Source organism: Poeciliopsis prolifica, unplaced genomic scaffold, assembly GCF_027474105.1.
Source record: "Poeciliopsis prolifica strain line A6 unplaced genomic scaffold, Auburn_PproV2 SCAFFOLD037, whole genome shotgun sequence".
NCBI classification, from domain to species: domain Eukaryota; kingdom Metazoa; phylum Chordata; class Actinopteri; order Cyprinodontiformes; family Poeciliidae; genus Poeciliopsis; species Poeciliopsis prolifica.
Genome location: NW_026562412.1, coordinates 250,917 through 277,500, shown reverse-complemented (window position 1 = coordinate 277,500; position 26,584 = coordinate 250,917). Strand labels below are relative to the sequence as shown.

Here is a 26,584-nt window from a genome sequence, read left to right as displayed (position 1 = left end):
TGTGTTAGTGTGTGTCAGTGTGTGTCAGTGTGTGTTAGTGTGTGTTACTGTGTGTGTCAGTGTGTGTGTCAGTGTGTGTTAGTGTGTGTTAGTGTGTGTTACTGTGTGTGTCAGTGTGTGTCAGTGTGTGTTAGTGTGTGTCAGTGTGTGTTAGTGTGTGTTAGTGTGTGTTACTGTGTGTGTCAGTGTGTCAGTGTGTGTCAGTGTGTGTCAGTGTGTGTTAGTGTGTGTTAGTGTGTTAGTGTGTGTGTCAGTGTGTGTCAGTGTGTGTCAGTGTGTGTTAGTGTGTGTTACTGTGTGTGTCAGTGTGTGTCAGTGTGTGTTAGTGTGTGTTAGTGTGTGTTACTGTGTGTGTTACTGTGTGTGTCAGTGTGTGTCAGTGTGTGTTAGTGTGTGTTAGTGTGTGTTACTGTGTGTGTCAGTGTGTGTCAGTGTGTGTTAGTGTGTTAGTGTGTGTTACTGTGTGTGTCAGTGTGTGTCAGTGTGTGTTAGTGTGTGTTACTGTGTGTGTCAGTGTGTGTCAGTGTGTGTTAGTGTGTGTTACTGTGTGTGTCAGTGTGTGTCAGTGTGTGTCAGTGTGTGTTAGTGTGTGTTACTGTGTGTGTTAGTGTGTGTTACTGTGTGTTACTGTGTGTTAGTGTGTGTCAGTGTGTGTTAGTGTGTGTGTCAGTGTGTGTTAGTGTGTGTTACTGTGTGTGTCAGTGTGTGTTACTGTGTGTGTTAGTGTGTGTCAGTGTGTGTTAGTGTGTGTGTCAGTGTGTGTTAGTGTGTGTTACTGTGTGTGTCAGTGTGTGTTACTGTGTGTGTTAGTGTGTGTCAGTGTGTGTTAGTGTGTGTTACTGTGTGTGTCAGTGTGTGTCAGTGTGTGTTACTGTGTGTGTTAGTGTGTGTTACTGTGTGTGTCAGTGTGTGTTACTGTGTGTGTTAGTGTGTGTCAGTGTGTGTTAGTGTGTGTTACTGTGTGTGTCAGTGTGTGTCAGTGTGTGTCAGTGTGTGTTAGTGTGTTAGTGTGTGTTACTGTGTGTGTTAGTGTGTGTCAGTGTGTGTTAGTGTGTGTTACTGTGTGTGTCAGTGTGTGTTAGTGTGTGTCAGTGTGTGTCAGTGTGTGTTAGTGTGTGTTAGTGTGTGTCAGTGTGTGTTAGTGTGTGTCAGTGTGTTTTAGTGTGTGTTACTGTGTGTGTCAGTGTGTGTTACTGTGTGTGTCAGTGTGTGTCAGTGTGTGTTAGTGTGTGTCAGTGTGTGTTAGTGTGTGTCAGTGTGTGTTACTGTGTGTTACTGTGTGTGTCAGTGTGTGTTAGTGTGTGTTACTGTGTGTGTCAGTGTGTGTCAGTGTGTGTCAGTGTGTGTTACTGTGTGTGTCAGTGTGTGTCAGTGTGTGTTAGTGTGTGTTACTGTGTGTTACTGTGTGTGTCAGTGTGTGTCAGTGTGTGTTAGTGTGTGTCAGTGTGTGTCAGTGTGTGTTACTGTGTGTGTCAGTGTGTGTCAGTGTGTGTTAGTGTGTGTTACTGTGTGTGTCAGTGTGTGTCAGTGTGTGTTAGTGTGTGTTACTGTGTGTGTCAGTGTGTGTCAGTGTGTTAGTGTGTGTTTACTGTGTGTGTCAGTGTGTGTTAGTGTGTGTTACTGTGTGTCAGTGTGTGTCAGTGTGTGTTAGTGTGTGTTAGTGTGTGTGTCAGTGTGTGTCAGTGTGTGTTACTGTGTGTTACTGTGTGTGTCAGTGTGTGTCAGTGTGTGTTAGTGTGTGTTACTGTGTGTGTCAGTGTGTGTCAGTGTGTGTTAGTGTGTGTTACTGTGTGTGTCAGTGTGTGTCAGTGTGTGTTAGTGTGTGTTACTGTGTGTTACTGTGTGTGTCAGTGTGTGTCAGTGTGTGTCAGTGTGTGTCAGTGTGTGTTAGTGTGTGTTACTGTGTGTGTCAGTGTGTGTCAGTGTGTGTTAGTGTGTGTCAGTGTGTGTCAGTGTGTGTTAGTGTGTGTTACTGTGTGTGTCAGTGTGTGTCAGTGTGTGTTACTGTGTGTTACTGTGTGTGTCAGTGTGTGTCAGTGTGTGTTAGTGTGTGTTACTGTGTGTGTCAGTGTGTTAGTGTGTGTTACTGTGTGTTACTGTGTGTGTCAGTGTGTGTCAGTGTGTGTCAGTGGTTACTGTGTGTGTCAGTGTGTGTCAGTGTGTGTTAGTGTGTGTTACTGTGTGTGTCAGTGTGTGTTACTGTGTGTGTCAGTGTGTGTTAGTGTGTGTGTCAGTGTGTGTTAGTGTGTGTTACTGTGTGTGTCAGTGTGTGTTACTGTGTGTGTCAGTGTGTTAGTGTGTGTCAGTGTGTGTTACTGTGTGTGTCAGTGTGTGTTAGTGTGTGTTAGTGTGTGTTACTGTGTGTGTCAGTGTGTGTTAGTGTGTGTTAGTGTGTGTCAGTGTGTGTTACTGTGTGTGTCAGTGTGTGTTAGTGTGTGTGTCAGTGTGTGTTACTGTGTGTGTCAGTGTGTGTCAGTGTGTGTTAGTGTGTTACTGTGTGTGTCAGTGTGTGTCAGTGTGTGTTACTGTGTGTGTCAGTGTGTTAGTGTGTGTTACTGTGTGTGTCAGTGTGTGTCAGTGTGTGTTAGTGTGTGTCAGTGTGTGTGTCAGTGTGTGTTACTGTGTGTGTCAGTGTGTGTTAGTGTGTGTGTCAGTGTGTGTTACTGTGTGTGTCAGTGTGTGTTAGTGTGTGTTAGTGTGTGTTACTGTGTGTGTCAGTGTGTGTCAGTGTGTGTTAGTGTGTGTCAGTGTGTGTGTCAGTGTGTGTTACTGTGTGTCAGTGTGTGTCAGTGTGTGTTAGTGTGTGTGTCAGTGTGTGTCAGTGTGTGTTAGTGTGTGTTACTGTGTGTGTCAGTGTGTGTCAGTGTGTGTTACTGTGTGTGTCAGTGTGTGTCAGTGTGTGTTAGTGTGTGTTACTGTGTGTGTCAGTGTGTCAGTGTGTTAGTGTGTGTTACTGTGTGTGTCAGTGTGTGTCAGTGTGTGTTAGTGTGTTACTGTGTGTGTCAGTGTGTGTCAGTGTGTGTCAGTGTGTGTTACTGTGTGTGTTAGTGTGTGTTACTGTGTGTGTCAGTGTGTGTTACTGTGTGTGTCAGTGTGTGTTAGTGTGTGTGTCAGTGTGTGTTACTGTGTGTGTCAGTGTGTGTCAGTGTGTGTTAGTGTGTGTTACTGTGTGTGTCAGTGTGTGTCAGTGTGTGTTACTGTGTGTGTCAGTGTGTGTTAGTGTGTGTTACTGTGTGTGTCAGTGTGTGTCAGTGTGTGTTAGTGTGTGTCAGTGTGTGTGTCAGTGTGTTACTGTGTGTGTCAGTGTGTGTTAGTGTGTGTGTCAGTGTGTGTTACTGTGTGTGTCAGTGTGTGTTACTGTGTGTGTCAGTGTGTGTTAGTGTGTTAGTGTGTGTTACTGTGTGTGTCAGTGTGTGTCAGTGTGTGTTAGTGTGTGTCAGTGTGTGTGTCAGTGTGTGTTACTGTGTGTGTCAGTGTGTGTTAGTGTGTGTGTCAGTGTGTGTCAGTGTGTGTTAGTGTGTGTTAGTGTGTGTTACTGTGTGTGTCAGTGTGTGTCAGTGTGTGTTACTGTGTGTCAGTGTGTGGTGTGTGTTAGTGTGTGTTACTGTGTGTGTCAGTGTGTGTCAGTGTGTGTTAGTGTGTGTTACTGTGTGTGTCAGTGTGTGTCAGTGTGTGTTAGTGTGTTACTGTGTGTGTCAGTGTGTGTCAGTGTGTGTCAGTGTGTGTTACTGTGTGTGTTAGTGTGTGTTACTGTGTGTGTCAGTGTGTGTTACTGTGTGTGTCAGTGTGTGTTAGTGTGTGTTAGTGTGTGTTACTGTGTGTGTCAGTGTGTGTCAGTGTGTGTTAGTGTGTGTTACTGTGTGTCAGTGTGTGTCAGTGTGTGTTAGTGTGTGTTACTGTGTGTGTCAGTGTGTGTCAGTGTGTGTTTGTGTTACTGTGTGTGTCAGTGTGTGTCAGTGTGTGTTACTGTGTGTTACTGTGTGTGTCAGTGTGTGTCAGTGTGTGTCAGTGTGTGTTACTGTGTGTGTCAGTGTGTGTCAGTGTGTGTTAGTGTGTGTTACTGTGTGTGTCAGTGTGTTACTGTGTGTGTCAGTGTGTGTTAGTGTGTGTGTCAGTGTGTGTTAGTGTGTGTTACTGTGTGTGTCAGTGTGTGTTACTGTGTGTGTCAGTGTGTGTTAGTGTGTGTGTCAGTGTGTGTTACTGTGTGTGTCAGTGTGTGTTAGTGTGTGTTAGTGTGTGTTACTGTGTGTGTCAGTGTGTGTTAGTGTGTGTTAGTGTGTGTTACTGTGTGTGTCAGTGTGTGTCAGTGTGTGTTAGTGTGTGTTACTGTGTGTGTCAGTGTGTGTCAGTGTGTGTTAGTGTGTGTTACTGTGTGTTACTGTGTGTCAGTGTGTGTCAGTGTGTGTCAGTGTGTGTTACTGTGTGTGTCAGTGTGTGTCAGTGTGTGTTAGTGTGTGTTACTGTGTGTGTCAGTGTGTGTTACTGTGTGTGTCAGTGTGTGTTAGTGTGTGTGTCAGTGTGTGTTAGTGTGTGTTACTGTGTGTGTCAGTGTGTGTTAGTGTGTCAGTGTGTGTTACTGTGTGTGTCAGTGTGTGTTAGTGTGTGTTACTGTGTGTGTCAGTGTGTGTTAGTGTGTGTTAGTGTGTGTCAGTGTGTGTTACTGTGTGTGTCAGTGTGTGTTAGTGTGTGTGTCAGTGTGTGTTACTGTGTGTGTCAGTGTGTGTCAGTGTGTGTTAGTGTGTGTTACTGTGTGTGTCAGTGTGTCAGTGTGTGTTACTGTGTGTGTCAGTGTGTGTTAGTGTGTGTTACTGTGTGTGTCAGTGTGTGTCAGTGTGTGTTAGTGTGTGTCAGTGTGTGTGTCAGTGTGTGTTACTGTGTGTGTCAGTGTGTTAGTGTGTGTGTCAGTGTGTGTTACTGTGTGTGTCAGTGTGTGTTACTGTGTGTGTCAGTGTGTGTTAGTGTGTGTTAGTGTGTGTTACTGTGTGTCAGTGTGTGTCAGTGTGTGTTAGTGTGTCAGTGTGTGTGTCAGTGTGTGTTACTGTGTGTGTCAGTGTGTGTTAGTGTGTGTGTCAGTGTGTGTCAGTGTGTGTCAGTGTGTGTTACTGTGTGTGTCAGTGTGTGTCAGTGTGTGTCAGTGTGTGTTAGTGTGTGTTACTGTGTGTGTCAGTGTGTGTCAGTGTGTGTTACTGTGTGTGTCAGTGTGTGTCAGTGTGTGTTAGTGTGTGTTACTGTGTGTGTCAGTGTGTGTCAGTGTGTGTTAGTGTGTGTTACTGTGTGTGTCAGTGTGTGTTAGTGTGTTACTGTGTGTGTCAGTGTGTGTCAGTGTGTGTCAGTGTGTGTTACTGTGTGTGTTAGTGTGTGTTACTGTGTGTGTCAGTGTGTGTTACTGTGTGTGTCAGTGTGTGTTAGTGTGTGTTAGTGTGTGTTACTGTGTGTGTCAGTGTGTCAGTGTGTGTTAGTGTGTGTTACTGTGTGTGTCAGTGTGTGTCAGTGTGTGTTAGTGTTGTTACTGTGTGTGTCAGTGTGTGTCAGTGTGTGTTAGTGTGTGTTACTGTGTGTCAGTGTGTCAGTGTGTGTTACTGTGTGTTACTGTGTGTCAGTGTGTGTCAGTGTGTGTCAGTGTGTGTTACTGTGTGTGTCAGTGTGTGTCAGTGTGTGTTAGTGTGTGTTACTGTGTGTGTCAGTGTGTGTTACTGTGTGTGTCAGTGTGTGTTAGTGTGTGTGTCAGTGTGTGTTAGTGTGTGTTACTGTGTGTCAGTGTGTGTTACTGTGTGTGTCAGTGTGTGTTAGTGTGTGTGTCAGTGTGTGTTTACTGTGTGTGTCAGTGTGTTAGTGTGTGTTAGTGTGTGTTACTGTGTGTGTCAGTGTGTTAGTGTGTGTTAGTGTGTGTGTCAGTGTGTTACTGTGTGTGTCAGTGTGTGTTAGTGTGTGTGTCAGTGTGTGTTACTGTGTGTGTCAGTGTGTGTCAGTGTGTGTTAGTGTGTGTTACTGTGTGTGTCAGTGTGTGTCAGTGTGTGTTACTGTGTGTGTCAGTGTGTGTTAGTGTGTGTTAGTGTGTACTGTGTGTGTCAGTGTGTGTCAGTGTGTGTTAGTGTGTGTCAGTGTGTGTGTCAGTGTGTGTTACTGTGTGTCAGTGTGTGTTAGTGTGTGTGTCAGTGTGTGTTACTGTGTGTGTCAGTGTGTGTTACTGTGTGTGTCAGTGTGTGTTAGTGTGTGTTAGTGTGTGTTACTGTGTGTGTCAGTGTGTGTCAGTGTGTGTTAGTGTGTGTCAGTGTGTGTGTCAGTGTGTGTTACTGTGTGTGTCAGTGTGTGAGTGTGTGTGTCAGTGTGTGTCAGTGTGTGTTAGTGTGTGTTAGTGTGTGTTACTGTGTGTGTCAGTGTGTGTCAGTGTGTGTACTGTGTGTGTCAGTGTGTGTCAGTGTGTGTTAGTGTGTGTTACTGTGTGTGTCAGTGTGTGTCAGTGTGTGTTAGTGTGTTACTGTGTGTGTCAGTGTGTGTCAGTGTGTGTTAGTGTGTTACTGTGTGTGTCAGTGTGTGTTACTGTGTGTGTTAGTGTGTGTTACTGTGTGTGTCAGTGTGTGTTACTGTGTGTGTCAGTGTGTTAGTGTGTGTTAGTGTGTGTTACTGTGTGTGTCAGTGTGTGTCAGTGTGTGTTAGTGTGTGTTACTGTGTGTGTTAGTGTGTGTTACTGTGTGTGTCAGTGTGTGTTAGTGTGTGTTACTGTGTGTGTCAGTGTGTGTCAGTGTGTGTTAGTGTGTGTTACTGTGTGTGTCAGTGTGTGTCAGTGTGTGTTAGTGTGTTACTGTGTGTGTCAGTGTGTCAGTGTGTGTTACTGTGTGTCAGTGTGAGTCAGTGTGTGTTAGTGTGTTACTGTGTGTGTCAGTGTGTGTCAGTGTGTGTCAGTGTGTGTTACTTTGTGTGTCAGTGTGTGTCAGTGTGTGTTAGTGTGTGTTAGTGTGTGTCAGTGTGTGTTACTGTGTGTGTCAGTGTGTGTCAGTGTGTGTCAGTGTGTGTTACTGTGTGTGTCAGTGTGTGTCAGTGTGTGTTACTGTGTGTGTCAGTGTGTGTCAGTGTGTTACTGTGTGTGTCAGTGTGTGTCAGTGTGTGTTAGTGTGTGTCAGTGTGTGTCAGTGTGTGTCAGTGTGTGTTAGTGTGTGTCAGTGTGTGTCAGTGTGTGTTAGTGTGTGTTAGTGTGTGTTAGTGTGTGTCAGTGTGTGTCAGTGTGTGTTAGTGTGTGTTACTGTGTGTGTCAGTGTGTTAGTGTGTGTTAGTGTGTGTTAGTGTGTGTCAGTGTGTGTCAGTGTGTGTCAGTGTGTGTTAGTGTGTGTTAGTGTGTGTTAGTGTGTGTTAGTGTGTGTTAGTGTGTGTCAGTGTGTGTTAGTGTGTGTCAGTGTGTGTCAGTGTGTGTCAGTGTGTTACTGTGTGTGTCAGTGTGTGTCAGTGTGTGTTAGTGTGTGTCAGTGTGTGTCAGTGTGTGTCAGTGTGTGTTACTGTGTGTGTCAGTGTGTGTCAGTGTGTCAGTGTGTGTTAGTGTGTCAGTGTGTGTCAGTGTGTGTCAGTGTGTGTTACTGTGTGTGTCAGTGTGTGTCAGTGTGTGTTAGTGTGTGTCAGTGTGTGTCAGTGTGTGTTACTGTGTGTGTCAGTGTGTGTCAGTGTGTGTCAGTGTGTTACTGTGTGTGTCAGTGTGTGTCAGTGTGTGTCAGTGTGTGTTAGTGTGTGTTAGTGTGTGTCAGTGTGTGTTAGTGTGTGTCAGTGTGTGTCAGTGTGTGTCAGTGTGTGTCAGTGTGTGTTAGTGTGTGTTAGTGTGTGTCAGTGTGTGTCAGTGTGTGTCAGTGTGTGTCAGTGTGTGTTAGTGTGTGTCAGTGTGTGTTAGTGTGTGTCAGTGTGTGTCAGTGTGTGTCAGTGTGTGTCAGTGTGTGTTAGTGTGTGTCAGTGTGTGTCAGTGTGTGTCAGTGTGTGTCAGTGTGTGTTAGTGTGTGTCAGTGTGTGTCAGTGTGTGTCAGTGTGTGTCAGTGTGTGTTAGTGTGTGTTAGTGTGTGTCAGTGTGTGTTAGTGTGTGTTAGTGTGTCAGTGTGTGTCAGTGTGTGTTAGTGTGTGTTAGTGTGTGTTAGTGTGTCAGTGTGTGTCAGTGTGTGTGTCAGTGTGTGTCAGTGTGTGTTAGTGTGTGTCAGTGTGTTAGTGTGTCAGTGTGTTACTGTGTGTCAGTGTGTGTCAGTGTGTGTTAGTGTGTGTCAGTGTGTGTCAGTGTGTGTCAGTGTGTGTTACTGTGTGTGTCAGTGTGTGTCAGTGTGTGTTAGTGTGTGTCAGTGTGTGTCAGTGTGTGTTAGTGTGTGTTAGTGTGTGTCAGTGTGTGTCAGTGTGTGTTAGTGTGTGTTAGTGTGTGTTAGTGTGTGTTAGTGGGTCAGGTTGCTGTTAATCTCCGCCTCGTGTTTTAACCAGTAGTTAATGAGTTGCAGAGGCTGTCAGGGTGCAGATCAGCTCACACACACACCCCACACACATAGACACACACACACACACCACACACACACACACACGGCCCTCCCCCCATGCAGGGTGTTGGTTTGCTCCTAATGAGATGAGGTCCCAGCAGACACTCTGACTGGTTGGCTCCCAGTCTCCCCAGTAACTGAGGGCAACCACCAGCAGAGGAACCTGATATGTCAGTGAGTTCGACTCCCAGAGCCTCTGCTGCCTTTGCCAGCAGGTCTGGTGGGCGGGGCCTCAATGTGGGCGGGGCCTATAAAACAGTATTTCCAATGTTTTATTCAGCCTGGGTGGTTCTGGTGAAACCGGACCGCCTGCAGTCAACTGATCCTCCATGACCGGACAGTGCTGGTTCTGAACAGAACCTGTGACCCGGTTCCTCTGTCTGCGTTCTGGCCCTCCCTCCGGCTCCTGGCGTGTCAGGTGTTGGGACTGGGGTCGGATGTTGAGGAATGGCGCGGTTCCCTCCCTGCTACTTCCTGACCCAGACAGCAGCTGTTTCCTGCTGACGGGTCAGAACCGGTATGCATGCTTCTACTGTGTCACTGCTTGGACAGAATGAGGGTAAATGAGGAATGTGGTCCGGAATGAAATGGTCCAGAACCGGTCTGGTTCTAACGGTTTGTCGAAGCCCCATTGCTAGGTTGACCTTTGACCTCCTGAGCCATAACATTTCAATTACCCTGAAATAAAAATCAAGCCTGGTTCTTGGAGGAGGATGATGGTGATGATGAAGATGGTGATGATGAAGATGGTGATGATGAAGATGATGATGATGATGATGATGATGATGATGATGATGATGGTTCTCCTGCAGGAGACGCTGCAGCAGCTGGTAGTGATGCCGCCTCCCAACATCCTGCTCATCGCTAACGACCCCATGTCAGGTAACACACCTGGAGATCTGCTCCCAGTCTTCCCAGTGCCGTCTGAAGAACCAGGCAGTAGTGATGGGCAGATGAGGGTGTATTTCCCAAACTGTGTCGACACTGTGTTGAAACTGTGTTGCTGTATCACTCAATGGCGACATCTGCTGGATTTAAAAAGTAATTGCAGGCAACTTCAATAAAGCCTGGAAACAGACTAAACAAGGTTCATTTACACATTTTCATTTAGAAACATCAGCTGCATTAACATCTTTGGGCCAAGGCGATTGGTCAATTTTAACTGTTTACAAATCAGCCGAGATGAATGCTGCAGTTTCTTTCTTCTGACGTATTTCTATCTTGAAAAATTGAAAGTGCAATTAGATCATACATAAATTCATTTTTAGGACGAAATTTAGTACAATTTTATACAACATGATGTAGTATAATCACGTTGTTGTATACATTTCATCTACAATAGAAATAAAAGTGAATCCATGTAAACTAATGAAAGTATTCTTCAGAAAGAAATTGGAGTAACCCGACAGAAGAATGATCAATAGAATGATCAATAGTGGAAACGAGAACGGAATAATAATTGACCTTATTCTCTGTCAGAAGATCAAAATGATCCATACGGGAGAAAACTTCCTCTTCCTTGTTGATCCATAGTTTTCGATGACAAGCCAAACAACACAAACTATCTCCATCCAACAAAACCCACAAATGCGTCGATACATTTTCTGTTTATTAATACAACTTGGCGCGTTCACAACCAAACGACACAGGAACTGGATCGGTCACGTGGTTTTCCTTAAAGAGATACGCGCACCGACACGGGGCTTCGCCTCGTTTGCTCGCTGCATGCGCCGAGGTTTCAGTGTCGTCAGACCGATCACAACCAGACAGTGCTCCTCCTACACCTGCTGCTCCTCCTACACCTGCTGCTCCTCCTACACCTGCTGCTCCTGCTGCTCCCACTATCAGTCTGCTTTGTCTCCTCAGTGGGGAGCATGGAGGAGCTGAAGCGCCTGCTGCTGCTGCTGTTGGGCTGCGCCGTGCAGGTGAGTCTGGCCATATGGGCGGGGCTCAGTGAGGGCGGGGCTCCGTGAGGGCGGGGCTAAGTGAGGGCGGGGCTCCGTGAGGGCGGGGCTCCATGAGGGCGGGGCTCCAGGGGAGGTATGGTGTGAGCGCTCTGGCTGTAACCTGAGCATCAGGTGAGGGTTTCCTGTTTCTTCCTTTGTTTCCGGCGCTGGTCCGACTGGTTCCAGTAAGGGGGTGGTTACCATGTTTGGTCCGGCAGGAATTTGTTAAACAAACCTGTGTAACGTTTACTGCCTGGAACAGGAAGAGCCCAGCTGGCCAGAACAGCTAAGAACTGAAGCGGGCCTGTTTGAACCTCCATCAGAACCATCCTGTCCAATCACAGCCCGGAGCAGCGTCACTGACTCCCAGTTCTGATTGGACCTGCAGGTTCTGATGGATCCGTCTGAACCACTGCAGACCCAGTGAATTTCCGTGTGGGACCAGCAGGCGGTTCTGACGTAAAGCTTTCATGCTGTCAGGTTCAATCGCCCCCCCAGCTCCCTGAATCACCATAGCAACCTGCCATGAGGGTCCGCACGGCACCAGAACCCGCTGATGTTTCCTGTCTGCCCTCAGAGCGAGCGCAAGGAGGAGATGATCGACAAGATCAAGCTGCTGGACATCCAGACGCAGGCCGCCATCGTCTCTCACATCCAGGAGGTCAGAACCGGGCCTAGGTTCTGGGGGTTCTGCTGCCCGGGTCAGAACCTCAGCGAGGAGGGAGGGGCTATGAGGGGAGGAGCTTGTAGGGCTTAGCTCCACCAGGGAGTGAATCTGGTTCTGCTTCAGGTCACTCACAACCCGCTGAACGTCCTGGATCTGTCCTGGTTGGACGATGGAGCCGAGCTCGTCCCCGAGGAGCTGGAGCCGCTGTCCCGCCACATGGCCGCGTCCCTACGGCAACTCATCGACCAGCGAGACAAAGCCACGGAGGTACGGAGGCGTCCGGTCCGTCCGGACGGGTTCTATCCGAGCCGCGGGTCCAACAGAACCTCTGCCCCGTCCCCCAGGCGATCCTGGACCTCACCCTGGAGAGGGACTACCTGTCCGACCGACGGCCCCCGGAGGGAGGCGGGACGCCGGGCCGGCCGGCCGGAACCGAGCCGACCCAGGAGGAGAAGCAGCACCTGGCCGTGGAGCTGGCCGACGCCAAGGCCAAGCTGCGCCGCTACCGGCAGGAGCTGTGAGTCGCTGCCGCCGCCATCACTGCTGTTAGTGCCAGTCAGCCCGACGAGCCTCAGCGCCGGTCAGGCTCTGCTTTAATCAGATTTATAAATATGGACGCCCTGCATGTGGTTGCTTGCATATGCAGATTTCACGCTGGAGGGCAAAAAGACTTTTCTTGTACATGCTATCCGTCGCCGCGCTGCCGCGGTAAAATAATTCCTTTGACTCAGAGAAACCTGGAAATGTAGGTATTTATAATTAATGCTGTGATCCACAGCAGAGGGAACAACCTCAAACCACTGACAACAACCTCACTTTCTGTTCCAGGAACAAAACATCCAGTCTGTTGCAGTGGTTTCAGGCTTAAGGTTTATTTTGCCATTATTAATAAGTGGCCGCTGCTATTAGCTAAACTAACAGCAGTTTGAGGGTCAAGTTTTCTTTCTGCAGCCCTCAAAACGCACATTTCATTAATAAACTAAACAAATCTATTGCCATCTCACCTTTACTTATAAATGAAGTTACTCATTCTGCACAAAAATATCAGTTCATTCAAAGCCAAGTTTATCCTCCACACAAGATGAGAAAAGAACAAAGGAAGCAGGAAAGGCCTTTTGATCACCTCTCTGTCTCCTAGTTTGAAACAAACCCTTCAGCTCCGGTGTTGGTCTTCCTTTAGCTATTGTTTCCAGCTTCAATCGAAAATCCACTTAAAATATGGAGCTAAAACTGTTCACTGCTGAATTTTGAGACTGCTTTAGCTCCATATTTAGAAATCTGTTTAAGGGCAGAAAGGATTTAATATAGAAAACATTACATATATTGCTGCACTTTACTTATTTACTGTATGTTTAGCTCGCTGTCTCTCAATCTGCAGTGTGGAGTCTCAGTGTCTCTGATCATGATCGCCCCCTGCCATGAGGCCAGAGAACTGCCTGCCTCACCTCCAGTTTGTTCTCTGGTTTCTGAGCGCTGCTCAGCTCAAAGCACATTACAAAATTGGTTGAGCTAAATTAAAAATAAATACTTCATAGTACAAACCACAGGGTGAAAATAGCAATATAAATTATCTTATAAATAATATTTCTCACCCACTACTGTTAGTGCTAATGTTAGTGTTGTTGTTAGTGCTAATGTTAGCGTTGTTGTTAGTGCTAATGTTAGTGCTGTTGTTAGTGCTAATGTTAGTGTTGTTGTTAGTGCTAATGTTAGTGCTGTTGTTAGTGCTGTTGTTAGTGCTGTTGTTAGTGCTAATGTTAGTGTTGTTGTTTGCTAATGTTAGTGTTGCTGTTAGTGCTAATGTTAGTGTTGTTGTTAGTGCTAATGTTAGTGTTGTTGTTAGTGCTAATGTTAGTGTTGTTGTTAGTGCTAATGTTAGTGTTGTTGTTAGTGCTAATGTTAGTGTTGCTGTTAGTGCTAATGTTAGTGTTGTTGTTAGTGCTAATGTTAGCGTTGTTGTTAGTGCTAATGTTAGTGCTGTTGTTAGTGCTAATGTTAGTGTTGTTGTTAGTGCTAATGTTAGTGCTGTTGTTAGTGCTGTTGTTAGTGCTGTTGTTAGTGCTAATGTTAGTGTTGTTGTTAGTGCTAATGTTAGTGTTGCTGTTAGTGCTAATGTTAGTGTTGTTGTTAGTGCTAATGTTAGTGTTGTTGTTAGTGCTAATGTTAGTGTTGTTGTTAGTGCTAATGTTAGTGTTGTTGTTAGTGCTAATGTTAGTGTTGTTGTGTTAGTGCTAATGTTAGTGTTGTTGTTAGTGCTAATGTTAGTGTTGTTGTTAGTGCTAATGTTAGTGTTGCTGTTAGTGCTAATGTTAGTGTTGTTGTTAGTGCTAATGTTAGTGTTGTTGTTAGTGCTAATGTAGTGCTGTTGTTAGTGCTACTGTTAGTGCTGCTGTTAGTGCTAATGTTAGTGCTGCTGTTAGTGCTAATGTTAGTGTTGTTGTTAGTGCTAATGTTAGTGCTGTTGTTAGTGCTGTTGTTAGTGCTGTTGTTAGTGCTAATGTTAGTGTTGCTGTTAGTGCTAATGTTAGTGTTGCTGTTAGTGCTAATGTTAGTGTTGCTGTTAGTGCTAATGTTAGTGTTGTTGTTAGTGCTAATGTTAGTGTTGTTGTTAGTGCTAATGTTAGTGTTGCTGTTAGTGCTGTTGTTAGTGTTTTTGTTAGTGCTAATGTTAGTGTTGCTGTTAGTGCTAATGTTAGTGTTGTTGTTAGTGCTAATGTTAGTGCTGTTGTTAGTGCTAATGTTAGTGTTGTTGTTAGTGCTAATGTTAGTGTTGCTGTTAGTGCTAATGTTAGTGCTGTTGTTAGTGCTAATGTTAGTGTTGTTGTTAGTGCTAATGTTAGTGTTGCTGTTAGTGCTAATGTTAGTGTTGCTGTTAGTGCTAATGTTAGTGCTGTTGTTAGTGCTGTTGTTAGTGCTAATGTTAGTGTTGCTGTTAGTGCTAATGTTAGTGTTGCTGTTAGTGCTAATGTTAGTGCTGCTGTTGCGTGTTGCTGTGCTAATGTTAGTGCTGCTGTTAGTGCTAATGTTAGTGCTGTTGTTAGTGCTGTTGTTAGTGCTAATGTTAGTGTTGCTGTTAGTGCTAATGTTAGTGTTGTTGTTAGTGCTAATGTTAGTGCTAATGTTAGTGTTGCTGTTAGTGCTAATGTTAGTGTTGTTGTTAGTGCTAATGTTAGTGCTGTTGTTAGTGCTAATGTTAGTGTTGCTGTTAGTGCTAATGTTAGTGTTGTTGTTAGTGCTAATGTTAGTGCTGTTGTTAGTGCTAATGTTAGTGTTGTTGTTAGTGCTAATGTTAGTGTTGCTGTTAGTGCTAATGTTAGTGCTGTTGTTAGTGCTAATGTTAGTGTTGTTGTTAGTGCTAATGTTAGTGTTGCTGTTAGTGCTAATGTTAGTGCTGTTGTTAGTGCTGCTGTTAGTGCTAATGTTAGTGTTGCTGTCAGTGCTAATGTTAGTGTTGCTGTCAGTGCTAATGTTAGTGCTGCTACCACCACCTCAGTGGTTCTCCTTCCTGGTGATGAACAGCCGCTGGTTAAGCTCCGCCTCCTGCTGGTCCACCTCGTCCCGGGTCGACGCCTCGGGAGCTCGAGGTGCCCTCTGACCTTCTGCTGCCAAAAGCTGCTCAGTGTGTCGCTGTGGCTCGGTGTGTCCATGGTAACAGCAATAGAACCTTTCCATCAGAACCGACTGTCAGAGTGCAGGTAGCTGCGCTAAGCTAACGCTAAACTGCTAAACTCATAGAAAATTAGCAGAAGCTAAAGCTATCTATGAAGACGTATTAGCAAAAACGTGAGTTTCTGGTTTCCGGTTTACTCTGAAGTTTTATCAACAGGTCGACCAAAGTGGGAAACATCTGATGAGACATAATGTCGTAAAAATGGGCAACATTTTATAGCAATATCTGGTTTAAAAGGCTGATGGGAAATATGGAAGATGTTTAGAGTAACAAGCTGCTGAACCAGTTCTGTGACAGTTTGGATCTGATGGTTCTGGTTCTGTTTGTAGGGAGGAAAAAACAGAACAGCTGATGGATTCAAAACATGAGGCGGAGCGTCTGGATCAGGAGCTGCAGAAACTCAAGCAAGAGGTCTGATTTCGCTCTGGTCAGAGACAGAACCTTCGTCCGGCCCGGTTACACTTATTGTGTGTTTGTGCATCAGAACCAGTCGCTGTCCTGCGAGGCCCGTTCGGTCCGAGCGTACCGGGACGAGGTAGATGCCATGAGGGAGCGAGCGGCGCGGGTGGACCGTCTGGAGGCGGAGCTTAGCCGCTGCAAGGAGCGGCTCAACGACGTTCACTTCTACAAGACCCGGATGGAGGTGGGCGTGAATACTTTGAGCACAGGTTTTGTGTGGCTCCGGTCGGATCCGGCCTCCTGATTGCGCTTCGCTCCTGCAGGAGCTGCGAGACGACAACACGACGCTGCTGGAGACCAAGGTTTTGTTGGAGGAGCAGCTGGCGGCCGCCAGGGGGCGCTGCGACAAGCTGCACACGCTGGAGAAGGATAACCTGCTGCTGCGCTCCAAGATCCACGACCTGGAGATGGTACGCTACCAGAACCTGAACCTGACAGTCCTCTGTGGGTCCAGGTTCCCTCCAGAACCAGAAGCGAAACCTGACGGTCCTGGTTGTCCTGCAGGAGCGCGAGGCAGAGCGGCGCCGGCTGGAGGAACTGCTGGAGGAGAACCTGCTGCTAGAACTGGGCCAAAAGCAGAGCATGAACGAGTCGGCCCATCTGGGCTGGGAGCTGGAACAGCTCGCCAAGAACCACGACGGCCCCACCTCGGAGAGTACGGTTCTGATCGGCCCGCCTGGCCGCTACCGGGTCAGCTCCCTGGAGCGGCTGACCTCTCTGACCTTTCTGCTCCACAGGTCGCAAGTCTCTGGTCCACGAGCTCAACGAGGGCGTCTCCAGCCGGGTTCTGAAGCTGGAGAAGGAGAACCGGGAGCTGCAGGCCTCCATAGAGACACTGAAGGAGGAGAACCAGCTCCTGCAGGAGCAGCAGCTGCATACACAGGAGCTGGACCGGGAGAACCACAGCCTGAGCAACAAGGTGAGCAGGAGCTTGACTGGCAGATGGAGGAGAACCACAGGAGCTCTCCTGCTGAGGTCAGGATCCAGAGGACTGAGATCCTCTGGGGGATCCTCTGGTTTGGGATCAAGAGCCAGACTCCTGACCACTTTCCTCAGGAGAAACGGCAGTGGGCTCGTCCAGGAAAGAGGCCTCATCTTTCATACTGAAAGTCTGCACTGCGGAGAAAATCTGAAGCAGTTCAAGTGGATAAAGTCACCGTAGATCAGACGCATCACCATAGAAATGTTTGCGTATATTTTGCAAACTGTGTGTAAATCTTCGCAGTGTTTCTTTGCATTCGCCACCGTGGACAGATGTCCAGCCGAGCGGTTCCCGCTGGCTAACCCTGATGTGTTTTTCCCAGCTGGAGCATCTCCAGGTTCTGCTGGACCAGGAGAAACTGACCAATCAGGACATGGAGACTCTGGGGGAGGAGCTCCTGAAGGAGAAGCAGAGTCTGGAGCGAGAGATGCACGCTCTGCGGGCCGACAAGGACCGCCAGGTACGTCTGCCTCTTCACCTCGTCCTATCATTTACCCCCACAGCCTCCTCACCATCTCGTCCAATCAGATCTCAGAGCTGCAGAGCGAGCAGCAGCACCTGTCGGAGGCGGTGAAGGCCCTCCAGGAGCGCGCTCAGTCCAGCAGCGAGGCCCGAGTCCGGGAGGCAGAGGCCAAGAACCGCCTGCTGCACCAGAGCGTCACGGACGCCGGCTCGCGGCTGGCCAGCCTGGAGGCGCAGTTGAAGGTGGTGAGCGAGGAGGCGGAGTGTCTGAGGGAGCGGGCGGGGCGCTGCGAGGAGGCGCAGAGGGAGGCGGCCCGTCTGGAGCGAAGCAGGGAGGCTCTGACCCAAGAGGTAGGCACCAGGATCTGTGCTGGTTCCTGGTCCAGGTGCAATCAGCTCATCCCTGCTCTGCCTCCAGGTGGCGACGCTGCGCTTATGCAGTCAGCACACGGAGGCCCTGGAGAGGCAGGTAACCTCCCTGCAGCAGGAGGCGCTCCGCCTTAGGCGGGATGCCGAGGAGGCCCAGAAAGAGCTGCAGCGGCTGGCCCAGCAGGAGGCACAGAACAGCCTGCTGTCCATGGAGAATCTGGAGCTCCGCCGCTCCGTGGAGAACCTGCGCTCCTCCTCCGCCCGCCTGCCCACACTGGAGGAAGAGCTGCAGGAGGCGCGGAGGGAGACCCAGCAGGCCCAGAGGAGTCTGGAGGAGGTCTGGGAGGAAGCACAGGGAGAGAGGAAAAGGGCAGAAAGGCTGGAGCTGAACCTGTTGGCTCTGAACCAGGAGAAACAACATCTACAGGAGCAGCTGGAGAGGAGCAGGGAGGAGAAGCTGGAGGCGGACGGGAGGGCCAGGGAGAACCAGAGAAGGGAGGAGGAGCTGAAGGAGGAGCGCAGAAGAAGAGAGGAGGCAGAAGAGGAGAGGAGGAAGCTTCAGTTAGATCTGGAACAAGCAGAGAGGAGTCGCAAGCAGCTGGAGAAGGAGAACCTGAGGATCCGAACGCTGCAGGAGGCCAAGGCGCTAGAGCTGGAGGAGACAGCCAGCCTGGCTGCCTCCTCTCTGAAGGAGGCCACAGCCCTGAAGAGGGAGCTGGAGAGGCTGGAGGAGGCGTCAGCTAAAGCCAAGGAGCTAGAGCGGGAGAACAAGGAGCTGCAGAAGGAGACTACCATCGACAAGAAGACCCTGGACACCCTGAGGGAGGTCAGGAGGAGACGGAGGATTCCTCTGGAAGCAGCGACCAGGAGGAGGCGCTCTGAACTCTGACCTTCTCTCCGCAGGAGCTGGTATCTGCAAAGCTGAAGGCCCAGCAGCAGAACCTGGAGCAGGAGAGACTTGATGAGGAGCTGGAGAGGATTGGACTGAGCCGGGAGAAGCTGCTGCAGCAGGAGCAGACACTGGAGGACAGGTAGGACAGGAGGGGGACGGGGGGACAGGGATAGGGGGACGGGAAGGAGGACAGGTAGGACAGGAGGGGAACGGGGGGGACAGGGATAGGGGGACGGGAAGGAGGACAGGTAGGACAGGAGGGGAACGGGGGGGACAGGGATAGGGGGACGGGGAGGACAGGGATAGGGGGACGGGGAGGAGGACAGGTAGGACAGGAGGGGAACGGGGGGACAGGGATAGGGGGACGGGAAGGAGGACAGGTAGGACAGGAGGGGAACGGGGGGGACAGGGATAGGGGGACGGGAGGAGGACAGGTAGGACAGGAGGGGGGCGGGGAGGACAGGGATAGGGGGACAGCAAGTTGCTGTCGATGGATCTGGACACATCAAACCAGCTGCAGCAGTAACATCTGTGTCTGAAGGCCGACTGTAATTCTGAACCGGTTCTGACCAGCAGGTGGCCCGACCCGAACGTCCATCGGACCCTGAAGGAGGAGATCAGCGGCCTGGAGAGGAAGCTGGAGGAGAGCAACGCCCTGAACGAGTCCCTGCGCCGCCAACTGACCACCGTAGGTCCACACAAAGTTCTGACCCGGATCAGATGGTTCTGACCCGGATCAGATGGTTCTGACCCAGTCCTGCCGGTTCCTGTGTTCAGCAGCAGAAGGACAGCTCCCAGCATGCCTCGGTGCTCGGCGCCGCTCCACAGCTGCTGCGCTTCCAGGATCATCTGATCGCCGTGGAGAAGAGCGTAAGAATCCCTGATTATCCATCTGCCGGTTCTGGTTCTGGTTCTGGTTCTGGTGCTGGTTCTGGTGCTGGTTCTGATAGGTGGTTTTCTGCAGAACGCCTCCCTGCAGACGGAGAGCAGCTTGCTGAAGGAGCAGCTGAAGCAGCTGGAGAACCAGAACAGTTCCCTCAACAGCCAGATGGCGGCGCTGCAGCGCCACGCCTCCACCCTGCAGGAGCACAACGCCGGCCTGCACACCCAGACCGCCAAGCTGCAGGTGGCGCTGCGCCGCCGCACGTCCCCCGAGGGCGCTGCGAGTCCCTCGTCTCACCCTCTGTCCTCCTGTGTCTCAGGTGGACATCTCAGCCGTGTCCTCGCAGAGCGCTTCCCTCATGGCCCAGAATGCCGTGCTGCAGGGCCAGGTGGGGGCCCTGGAGGCCGAGGCGGAGTCGTGGCAGCGACAGCGCGACGAGGCGTGGCGCGCCCGCGAGAGCGCGCTCGCCGACCATGAACGCCTGCTGAGCGTCCACGAGAGGCAGGCGCACGAGTACGAGCAGCTGATCAGCCAGCACGCAGCGCTGAAGGGCCAGCAGAGGGCGCTGGAGGGCGAGCACCGGGCGCTGCACAGCAAGTGAGTCCTGTTAGCGTCACAGGAGGAAGACTTGGGCTGCTTCTGGATGCTTTTCCTGATTATTTCTGATGACTAGAAAAGGAAACGATCCGTCAGCTTCAAGTCGTCTTTCCCGTCTCGGCAGCCGGTCCAATCCGGGACAGGAAGCCTCTCCGTCAGCAGATGATAAAATATTTCAATCTTAGACTTTACTTCCTCCCACCAGGGGCGGCAGCCCAGCACCTTGTCGCCCCCTGGTGGCCGGAGTCAGTCTGTAGCTCCATGCCGAGCTGCAGGATGGGGGATGCTTCTTGTGAACAGAACCTGACCCGGTTCACTGATCCAGGTGTTTCTGCAGATACCAGGCTCTCCTGCAGCTGAAGGACCGGTGGGAGGAGCAGCAGGAGGCGCAGCAGCTGAAGCAGGAAGTCCAGAAGAACAGACTGCTCCAGCAGGAGAACCTGCAGCTGAAGTCTGAAGTGGACCGGTAAGAGAACCAGAACAGAACCTGCTGGTTCTGTGCTGGGTCATCCAGAAGCCGGGCCTCACTGCCTGGTTCTGGACCGGTCCAGAACACAGAGGCAGTCATTTTTCCAATTAGCTTCAATAGTTTCTCGATGAGGCAAGTCGTCCTGCACCATCAGGGGGCGACACAGGAAACACCAACATGGCCGCTGAAGGAACTGAACTACCACAGGTTTTAGTGAGCGGGGTCAGAACCGGGTCAGAACCGGGTCAGAACTGAGAGGAGGAAGGAAAACGGTTTGTGGTTTTATCTGCTGACCGAGACCAGAGCCAGCCGGGTTCTGATCCGGGTCGCTTCTCTCCTCATCTGCCCAGATTTACCCAGAACCAGAACCAGCATGCCGAGCAGAACCAGAACCTCCAGAAGCGACTTAACGAGCTGAAGAACTCTTTAAGCTCAGCTCAGCAGGAAGTGAGCCAATGGACGTCCCGGTACGACTCGCTGGTGGACCAGAACCAGAACCTGGACCTCTCCATGACCAAACTGGAGAACCACTGTGAGGTGAGGTAGCAGTTATAAGCTGGGTCAGGTCAGAACCCGGGCCAGAACCCAGCCAGAGTTAATCTGCAGAGGAACTACACACAGTAACGGTGGGCCCGGTTCTGGTTCTGGCTGTGCAGCTGCTGAGCCGCCTGAAGGGGAACCTGGAGGAGGAGAACCACCACCTGCTGAGCCAGATCCACCTGCTGGGTCAGCAGAACCAGACGCTGCTGGAGCGCAGCCTGGAGAGCAAGGAGCAGTTCCACCAGGAGCACAAGCTCTACATGTGAGTCGGACCGGAACTGGGACCTCTGTCTGACCTCTGTCTGACCTCTGTCTGACCTCTGTCTGACCTCTGTCTGACCTCAGAGACAAGCTGAACGCGCTGCGGCGACAGAAGGAGAAGCTGGAGGAGAAGATCATGGACCAGTACAAGTTCTACGACCCGACACCCAAAAAGTAGCAGCGCTGCTGGTTCTGGAGGGTTCTGGTCCAGCCCGGTTCTGACGTCAGGTCTGTGTTTCAGGAGGAGCCAGTGGTCCGGAGCCAGAGCTCTGGTTAAGCTCATCAAGCCCAGGAAGGAGAACGGCCAGGACCAGAACCGGGAGCGGACCCGGAGCGCTCCGGACATCCCTCTGCCGGCCACGCCGCCCCCCATCCCCCCGGAGGCCCCGCCCCCCGCCCCAGGAAGTGACTCGCTCAGTAACCTTAGCAACCGCAGCGGCAGCCCAGGCCGGACCGCCCCCCCCAGCCGAGGTGAGCCCGCTCCACCGGAACCGGAACCGGCAGTCTGCTGGTCCAAACAGCAGCTGCTGCAGGTTATTGTTGCCTTGGAAATGGTGAGGGTTCCTGTTGGGTTCAGAACCACCAAAACCCAACAGAACCACCAAAACCCAACAGAACCACCAAAACCCAACAGAACCACCAAAACCCAACAGAACCACCACCAGGGTTTGGTATGAAAAGATGTTCATCACTAGTTCAGGCTGAACAAACCCCGTGTGGCTAACGCAACACAGAAACACAAACTACATGTTGAGTCATTCCTGAGCTTCATGACGACACGATCAGGTCGGGCTGAGGAACCTGGTTCTGACCCGGTCAGACCAGGAGTTTCATCAGCCATGAGACCAGCTGGTGCTGCAGCACTCAGACCAGGACCAGCTGGTGCTGCAGCACTCAGACCGTCATTGCAGCCTCAACACCCGTCAGATAAACTGTTACCTCAATTCTTTGCACTTCTTTAATCCAAATGAAGTCAGGGTCAGGGGTCAGGCCCCCACGGACCATAAATGATCATATTTCATTAATAAATGTAACATTTATTTATTGAGATGATCAATGGTGGTAATTTGATCTAATGGTTCCAGCATCAATTCAAATATTTTAAATCAACATTTACATGTCAGCTTTTAAGGAGCTGGCAAGTTTACTTTGTAAAAGTTCAAAGAACAATCTTCAAAGTTAGATTATTGTACCATAGCAACAATCTGATGCTGTAAATTTAATCTTTGAGTTTGATCTCTTTGTTCACAAAAACAAAATAGTTTTTATGTTAATCTACTATAATCTCTCAGATTAAATCCAACAGAAGCTGTTAGAGGTTCTGATGGTTTAGCAGCAAGAGGGGCCCACAGGTCAGGTTCTGCCCCGGGCCTCATGCAGCCTTGGACCGGCCCTGCAGGATGAGTTCAAATCTGCTTCACTGCAGAGATGAGCAAGAAACGGAAATTTCATTTAAACCTGCTAATGTGGCTTTAGCAGCTCTAATATTTCTGTCTGTTGACTTTTTAATAAGAGTCACAGAAACTGATTGAATTGCTGGAGTTTCTCTGATCTCTGCGCGGACTCCGTCTAAGTGGACAAAACGTTTGATCTGGTTTGATGCTTCATGTAACTGGAAAAACAAGATTAAAAATAATAAGGAAATATAAAGCCAGCGTGGTGCATGACTGCGAGGAGGAGAGCGTGAAAGCTCCTCACCGGCTGAATCTGCATGCTGAGGTTTAGCCTGGTTCGCTAACCGCTAACGCTCCGACCAGCCGGGAGCACAGACATGAACTTCACTGGTAAGACAGAGTTTTTCCCTCTGCTCTGTTTTTGGAGCCTTTCTTTGCACATCCTCCAAATCTACAAATGATGGATCTGGTGAACCTGTCTCAATGCAACTGACCAAGGGTTTCAGGGATTCAATTATTTGAATTCCTTTCTTTGATTGGAACCCGGTTCCTCCATTATTATTATTATTATTATTATTATTTATTATTATTATTATTATTATTATCGTCACAGTTGTGATTGCAGACACTCTCAGTGAGTGCTGGGTGGAGACATCCTCAAAGGAAGCGGATCCAAGTGGAAAACCATTTGGACCGACCCATGGATATAATGTGCATCAGGCCTCAGGCTCCCTCTGTTTGCATAAACTGACGGAGGATTAGAAGGAGTGGGGCTCGCTGATGATGCAGCTGATGTTTATGCAGGATAATAGGATTTCTGCTGTTTGGAGCTTGCGGATACCTGGCAGATCGACAAATTTGTGATGGACTTGGCTAACTAGCGAAAACCGCGACTGTTTGTGAGGATGGAAACGCAAGTTGGATGTGATGCTTGCTGAGACTCACAGCCCAGATGAGGAATTGAAAACTTACTGACAGGATGGAATCGATTTTGCAGAAGTTGGTAGTTTCGGTTCAGTGGAACAACTAAATTAATTTGGATAACTGGGAACTGAGATGAATTGGAGAGACTTCAGGGAAAATTGAAATGTATAATCTACTAACCTCAGACATTCTGGATCTGAATTGGCTTCACCCGTGTTGCCTTGGAAGACCTGCATATTTCTAATCTCCTTGCCGGAAGCGCCGGCTCGCCTCCCGGGCGCTTCCGGGGCGAGCCGGCGCTTCCGGCTGCATGGGACTTCTGCTGGGAGGCTGAGCAACCTGGTTTCATGGCCCCTCATGTCACCGCCTTCACTCATGTCTTGTTTTGTCCTTGGTTTTGTCTGAATGTTGCCATGGGCCCAAATTTGTCCTTTCCTCTTTTTTGTTTTATTTTGTTAGGAACTGTGGCGTACTGACTTTGAACCCAGAAAAGGATTTAGATTAGTCGCTCTTTAGCTTATATTTCAGAAAGTGCTCACTATGTGGACCAACATTAGATTAATATTAATGTTCTACACCCAATAGAATGTCTCTTTATATCTTTGTTCATTTTCATTTTGGCGGTAGAAAAGTGGTATCAAATTGTGCAGCTCGATCTCGAGAAAGAAGTTATTACTTTTAGTGGGATTCGGAGTTACCATGGCAACATAAATCGCAAAAAACAACGCCCCAACATCCCATTCAAGACAATCGGACTTTTAGGAAAAGAATCCTAAAAATATCCTATTTTTGTGGATTTTCTATGTCGTCATGAATTCACGTAGAAATGCCATTCAAATTTAAAATTGTTTCAAGAGCAAAACATTCTGAAGCTTTTATTGTGGCGGTGCGCCAGCATAGAGTTAGACTGAATAGATCCACCTGTTGTCTCAGATTCCCGGGTTTCCCCCAGAAAACCGGCAGGTTTGATACATCGACAGGAAACGTGAAATATTCTGTTACTGGGAGACATTGTGACTTCAACCCACAACTATAGAATCTAAACAACAATACAAGTGAAATACATATCAATTATTGGCACTTGTGTCAAATCCAAATGAAGGGTTAGCGTTAGGGTCAGTGAGTGGAGGCCATGCTGGTCACATTTGGGCCAAGGCACAAACAAACTCCGAGAATATCAATGCTGTTCAATTTCATGCTTTCAGCACAGATTGCTGTATTTTCTAGACTATAAGTCACAGTTTTTTTCATAGTTTGGCCGGGGGGCGACTTATGTGTGAAGTTATTAACACATCATTATATCAGATCACATGTTATTTTCACATTAAACCACAAGAGGGCGCTCTAGGCCTGTTATTCTACCTGTGGAGTTAGCGGAGTTGTTTACAAGCGACACTGAGGATGAAGATTTAGTGATTTGGAGAGACAATCTTGTTATTTAAGCTACAGTTATCTGAATAACTCTTAATATGTTATGTTAACATGGCAGGCGTGTTCTCAGCAGTTCGTTGTTCATGTGTCATGTAGCGTTAGCATACCGTATAAATATTCAGCCTGTTGTTGCCTCTGTTCTGTTTCTGTCTTTCAAGATGACATGTCTGCTCTTGATGTTGGATTTGATCAAATCTATATGTATTTATCTTTTTATTATGCATTTTATGACTTATAGTCTGGAAAATACAGTAATTGAAAGATTTTTAATATTTAAATGTGAGATTTTAAGGAGCTGGCAAGTTTACTTTGTAAAAGTTTAGTCATCATAGCAACAATCAGATGTTTCAGTTTCATGTCATGATGCATCTTGATGAACTTCAGATGCATTTACCTGCTCAGCCAGGTAAACCCAGGAACTTCCTTCAGTATCAAACCGATACAGATATTGATATCAGATCAGTGCATCCCTAGTTCTGCTGGGAAACAATCAATATCTGATCAATGACTTTTCTTTTACTCATCTTCCTCCTATTAGCTCCTCCCCCCAGACGTTTCCATTTCCTGCGCAGCAGAAGTCAGGACAAGCTCCTCCCCTCCTCTTCCTCCTCTTCCTCGTCTCGCCCCGTCCTCTCTCTCTCCAGACGCCTGCGGTTTTGGTCGTCTTCTGACATCGCAGATGACATCATCAGTAGTCCTCCAATCCCAGCCACAGGAGTTTTCTAGACCCCTCCCCCTTCTTCATCATCATCATCATCTCCCCTCTTTCTCTCTCTCTCTCTGCATGCTGATGGACGAGTTAATAGTGAGTAGTTCTGTGTTTACCTGTTGCCCCGCCTCTTCCTGCCCAAGCCCCGCCTCTTCCTGCCACGCTCACCGCTGTTTGGCTGCTGCTCCGCCTGCTGCTCCGCCTGCAGGGGATCTGGTCCGGTTCCTGAAATTGGACCCGAGCAGAACCTCAGCAGGACATGTTGCCTGAACTGTTTCCACGGTCCTGGTCGGGTCCGCTATCCACCGTGGACCTGACCCAGAAGGACGACGTCCGCTCCGCCCTGATTGGTGCGGCCTGGGTTTAACGCTCTGTGATTGGTCCACAGGCCCGGCCGAGCACGGCGTCCATCGCAGCGGGAGCGACGGCGCCAACGGAGACGAAGCCGACGGTGAGCAGCCGCCTCGTCGCCATGACAGCACCAGCCGGGCCGAAACCTGAAACTATTGATCTGCAGCCTGAAGTTACCCAATTCCAATTTTTCTGATATTTTTGCTGAGGATGAAGAGTTATTAAGTTCACACAATAATAACGACCTGAATGAGACCTGGAAGTGTCCCAATTGCCCAGCAGAGGGCGCAATAATGCCTGCGTTCTCAGTCTTCTCCCAACCTCTATGAAAAGAAGAAGTGCTCAGTGTTTGGGGGAAGCAAACATGTATGCTAACAGTGGAGCATAGCTTACACATCTGCAGCATATTAACAACTTAATCCTCATAGGCCGCCATGTTTGTTGTTAGTCTTCCCGCTTGTGTATCAGGATGCAGAATAATGACGTTTGGCAAGTATCAGTGACATTCAGGTGGGATAAATGCAACCTGGATATTAGGTCGCGTTTGAGTCAGATACGTATGGGATACCCAAGTGGCCAGGGTTGCATTCAAAAAGAATCCGACCTTTGTTCTTCAGACTGTCATGAAAACATCGGATACAGGCTGCATTAGACACATCAGGCTGCAGACATGCAGGTCAGGTTGCAGCGCTGCATGTGATGTGACCCGGGAGTGAGCTGCAATGTTTCCATTATGTTTTACCCAACAGCGCCCCCTTCACCTCAGGAGGAGCAATCACAGGCTGTAGACTGGAATCGGTTCTGGACCGGTTGGTCCGGTTCAGCACTAAAAGCTCCTCTCGGCGGCACGGGCAGAACATCTCTAACTCTGCTGCGGGTTCTCTCCTCAGGTCCGATCCACAAGAACTGCCCGAGTTCCACTCCGAACCGGGCCTCCGGAACCGGCACGGCGGCGACCCGCAGAACCAGAACACGCTGCGTTCCTGACCCAGACATCGTCTTTGGAGGTCGACCCGGTTCTGGAGACTTCAGCCACAACACTTCTGGTTCCAGTTCCCCCATCACCTGTAGAGGTACGCCAACCCA

At 49.1% G+C, this 26,584-nt stretch overlaps 1 protein-coding gene across 7 annotated transcripts in view; it reads left to right on the top strand.

Annotated features, from left to right (window-relative positions):
- The window catches only part of ccdc88c (coiled-coil domain containing 88C), a 36,986-nt gene that overhangs the window by 8,390 nt on the left and 2,012 nt on the right, over window positions 1-26,584 (top strand). For 2 of the 7 annotated variants that reach the window (XM_055053577.1, XM_055053581.1), the window contains 25 exons: window positions 9,305-9,374; window positions 10,359-10,417; window positions 11,016-11,099; window positions 11,229-11,372; window positions 11,450-11,622; window positions 15,105-15,186; window positions 15,260-15,418; window positions 15,498-15,644; window positions 15,739-15,889; window positions 15,972-16,153; window positions 16,539-16,676; window positions 16,745-17,029; window positions 17,097-17,873; window positions 17,951-18,078; window positions 18,513-18,627; window positions 18,717-18,809; window positions 18,904-19,065; window positions 19,142-19,419; window positions 19,757-19,885; window positions 20,239-20,425; window positions 20,545-20,690; window positions 20,774-20,863; window positions 20,931-21,160; window positions 25,536-25,598; window positions 26,389-26,571. In XM_055053577.1, the coding sequence (XP_054909552.1) occupies window positions 9,305-9,374; window positions 10,359-10,417; window positions 11,016-11,099; window positions 11,229-11,372; window positions 11,450-11,622; window positions 15,105-15,186; window positions 15,260-15,418; window positions 15,498-15,644; window positions 15,739-15,889; window positions 15,972-16,153; window positions 16,539-16,676; window positions 16,745-17,029; window positions 17,097-17,873; window positions 17,951-18,078; window positions 18,513-18,627; window positions 18,717-18,809; window positions 18,904-19,065; window positions 19,142-19,419; window positions 19,757-19,885; window positions 20,239-20,425; window positions 20,545-20,690; window positions 20,774-20,863; window positions 20,931-21,160; window positions 25,536-25,598; window positions 26,389-26,571 (4,255 nt within the window). Of the gene's footprint in view, window positions 1-9,304; window positions 9,375-10,358; window positions 10,418-11,015; window positions 11,100-11,228; window positions 11,373-11,449; window positions 11,623-15,104; window positions 15,187-15,259; window positions 15,419-15,497; window positions 15,645-15,738; window positions 15,890-15,971; window positions 16,154-16,538; window positions 16,677-16,744; window positions 17,030-17,096; window positions 17,874-17,950; window positions 18,079-18,512; window positions 18,628-18,716; window positions 18,810-18,903; window positions 19,066-19,141; window positions 19,420-19,756; window positions 19,886-20,238; window positions 20,426-20,544; window positions 20,691-20,773; window positions 20,864-20,930; window positions 21,161-24,976; window positions 25,599-26,388; window positions 26,572-26,584 lie in introns of those variants that run through there. The other 5 variants (XR_008607566.1, XR_008607565.1, XR_008607564.1 and 2 more) reach the window with 5 other exon arrangements.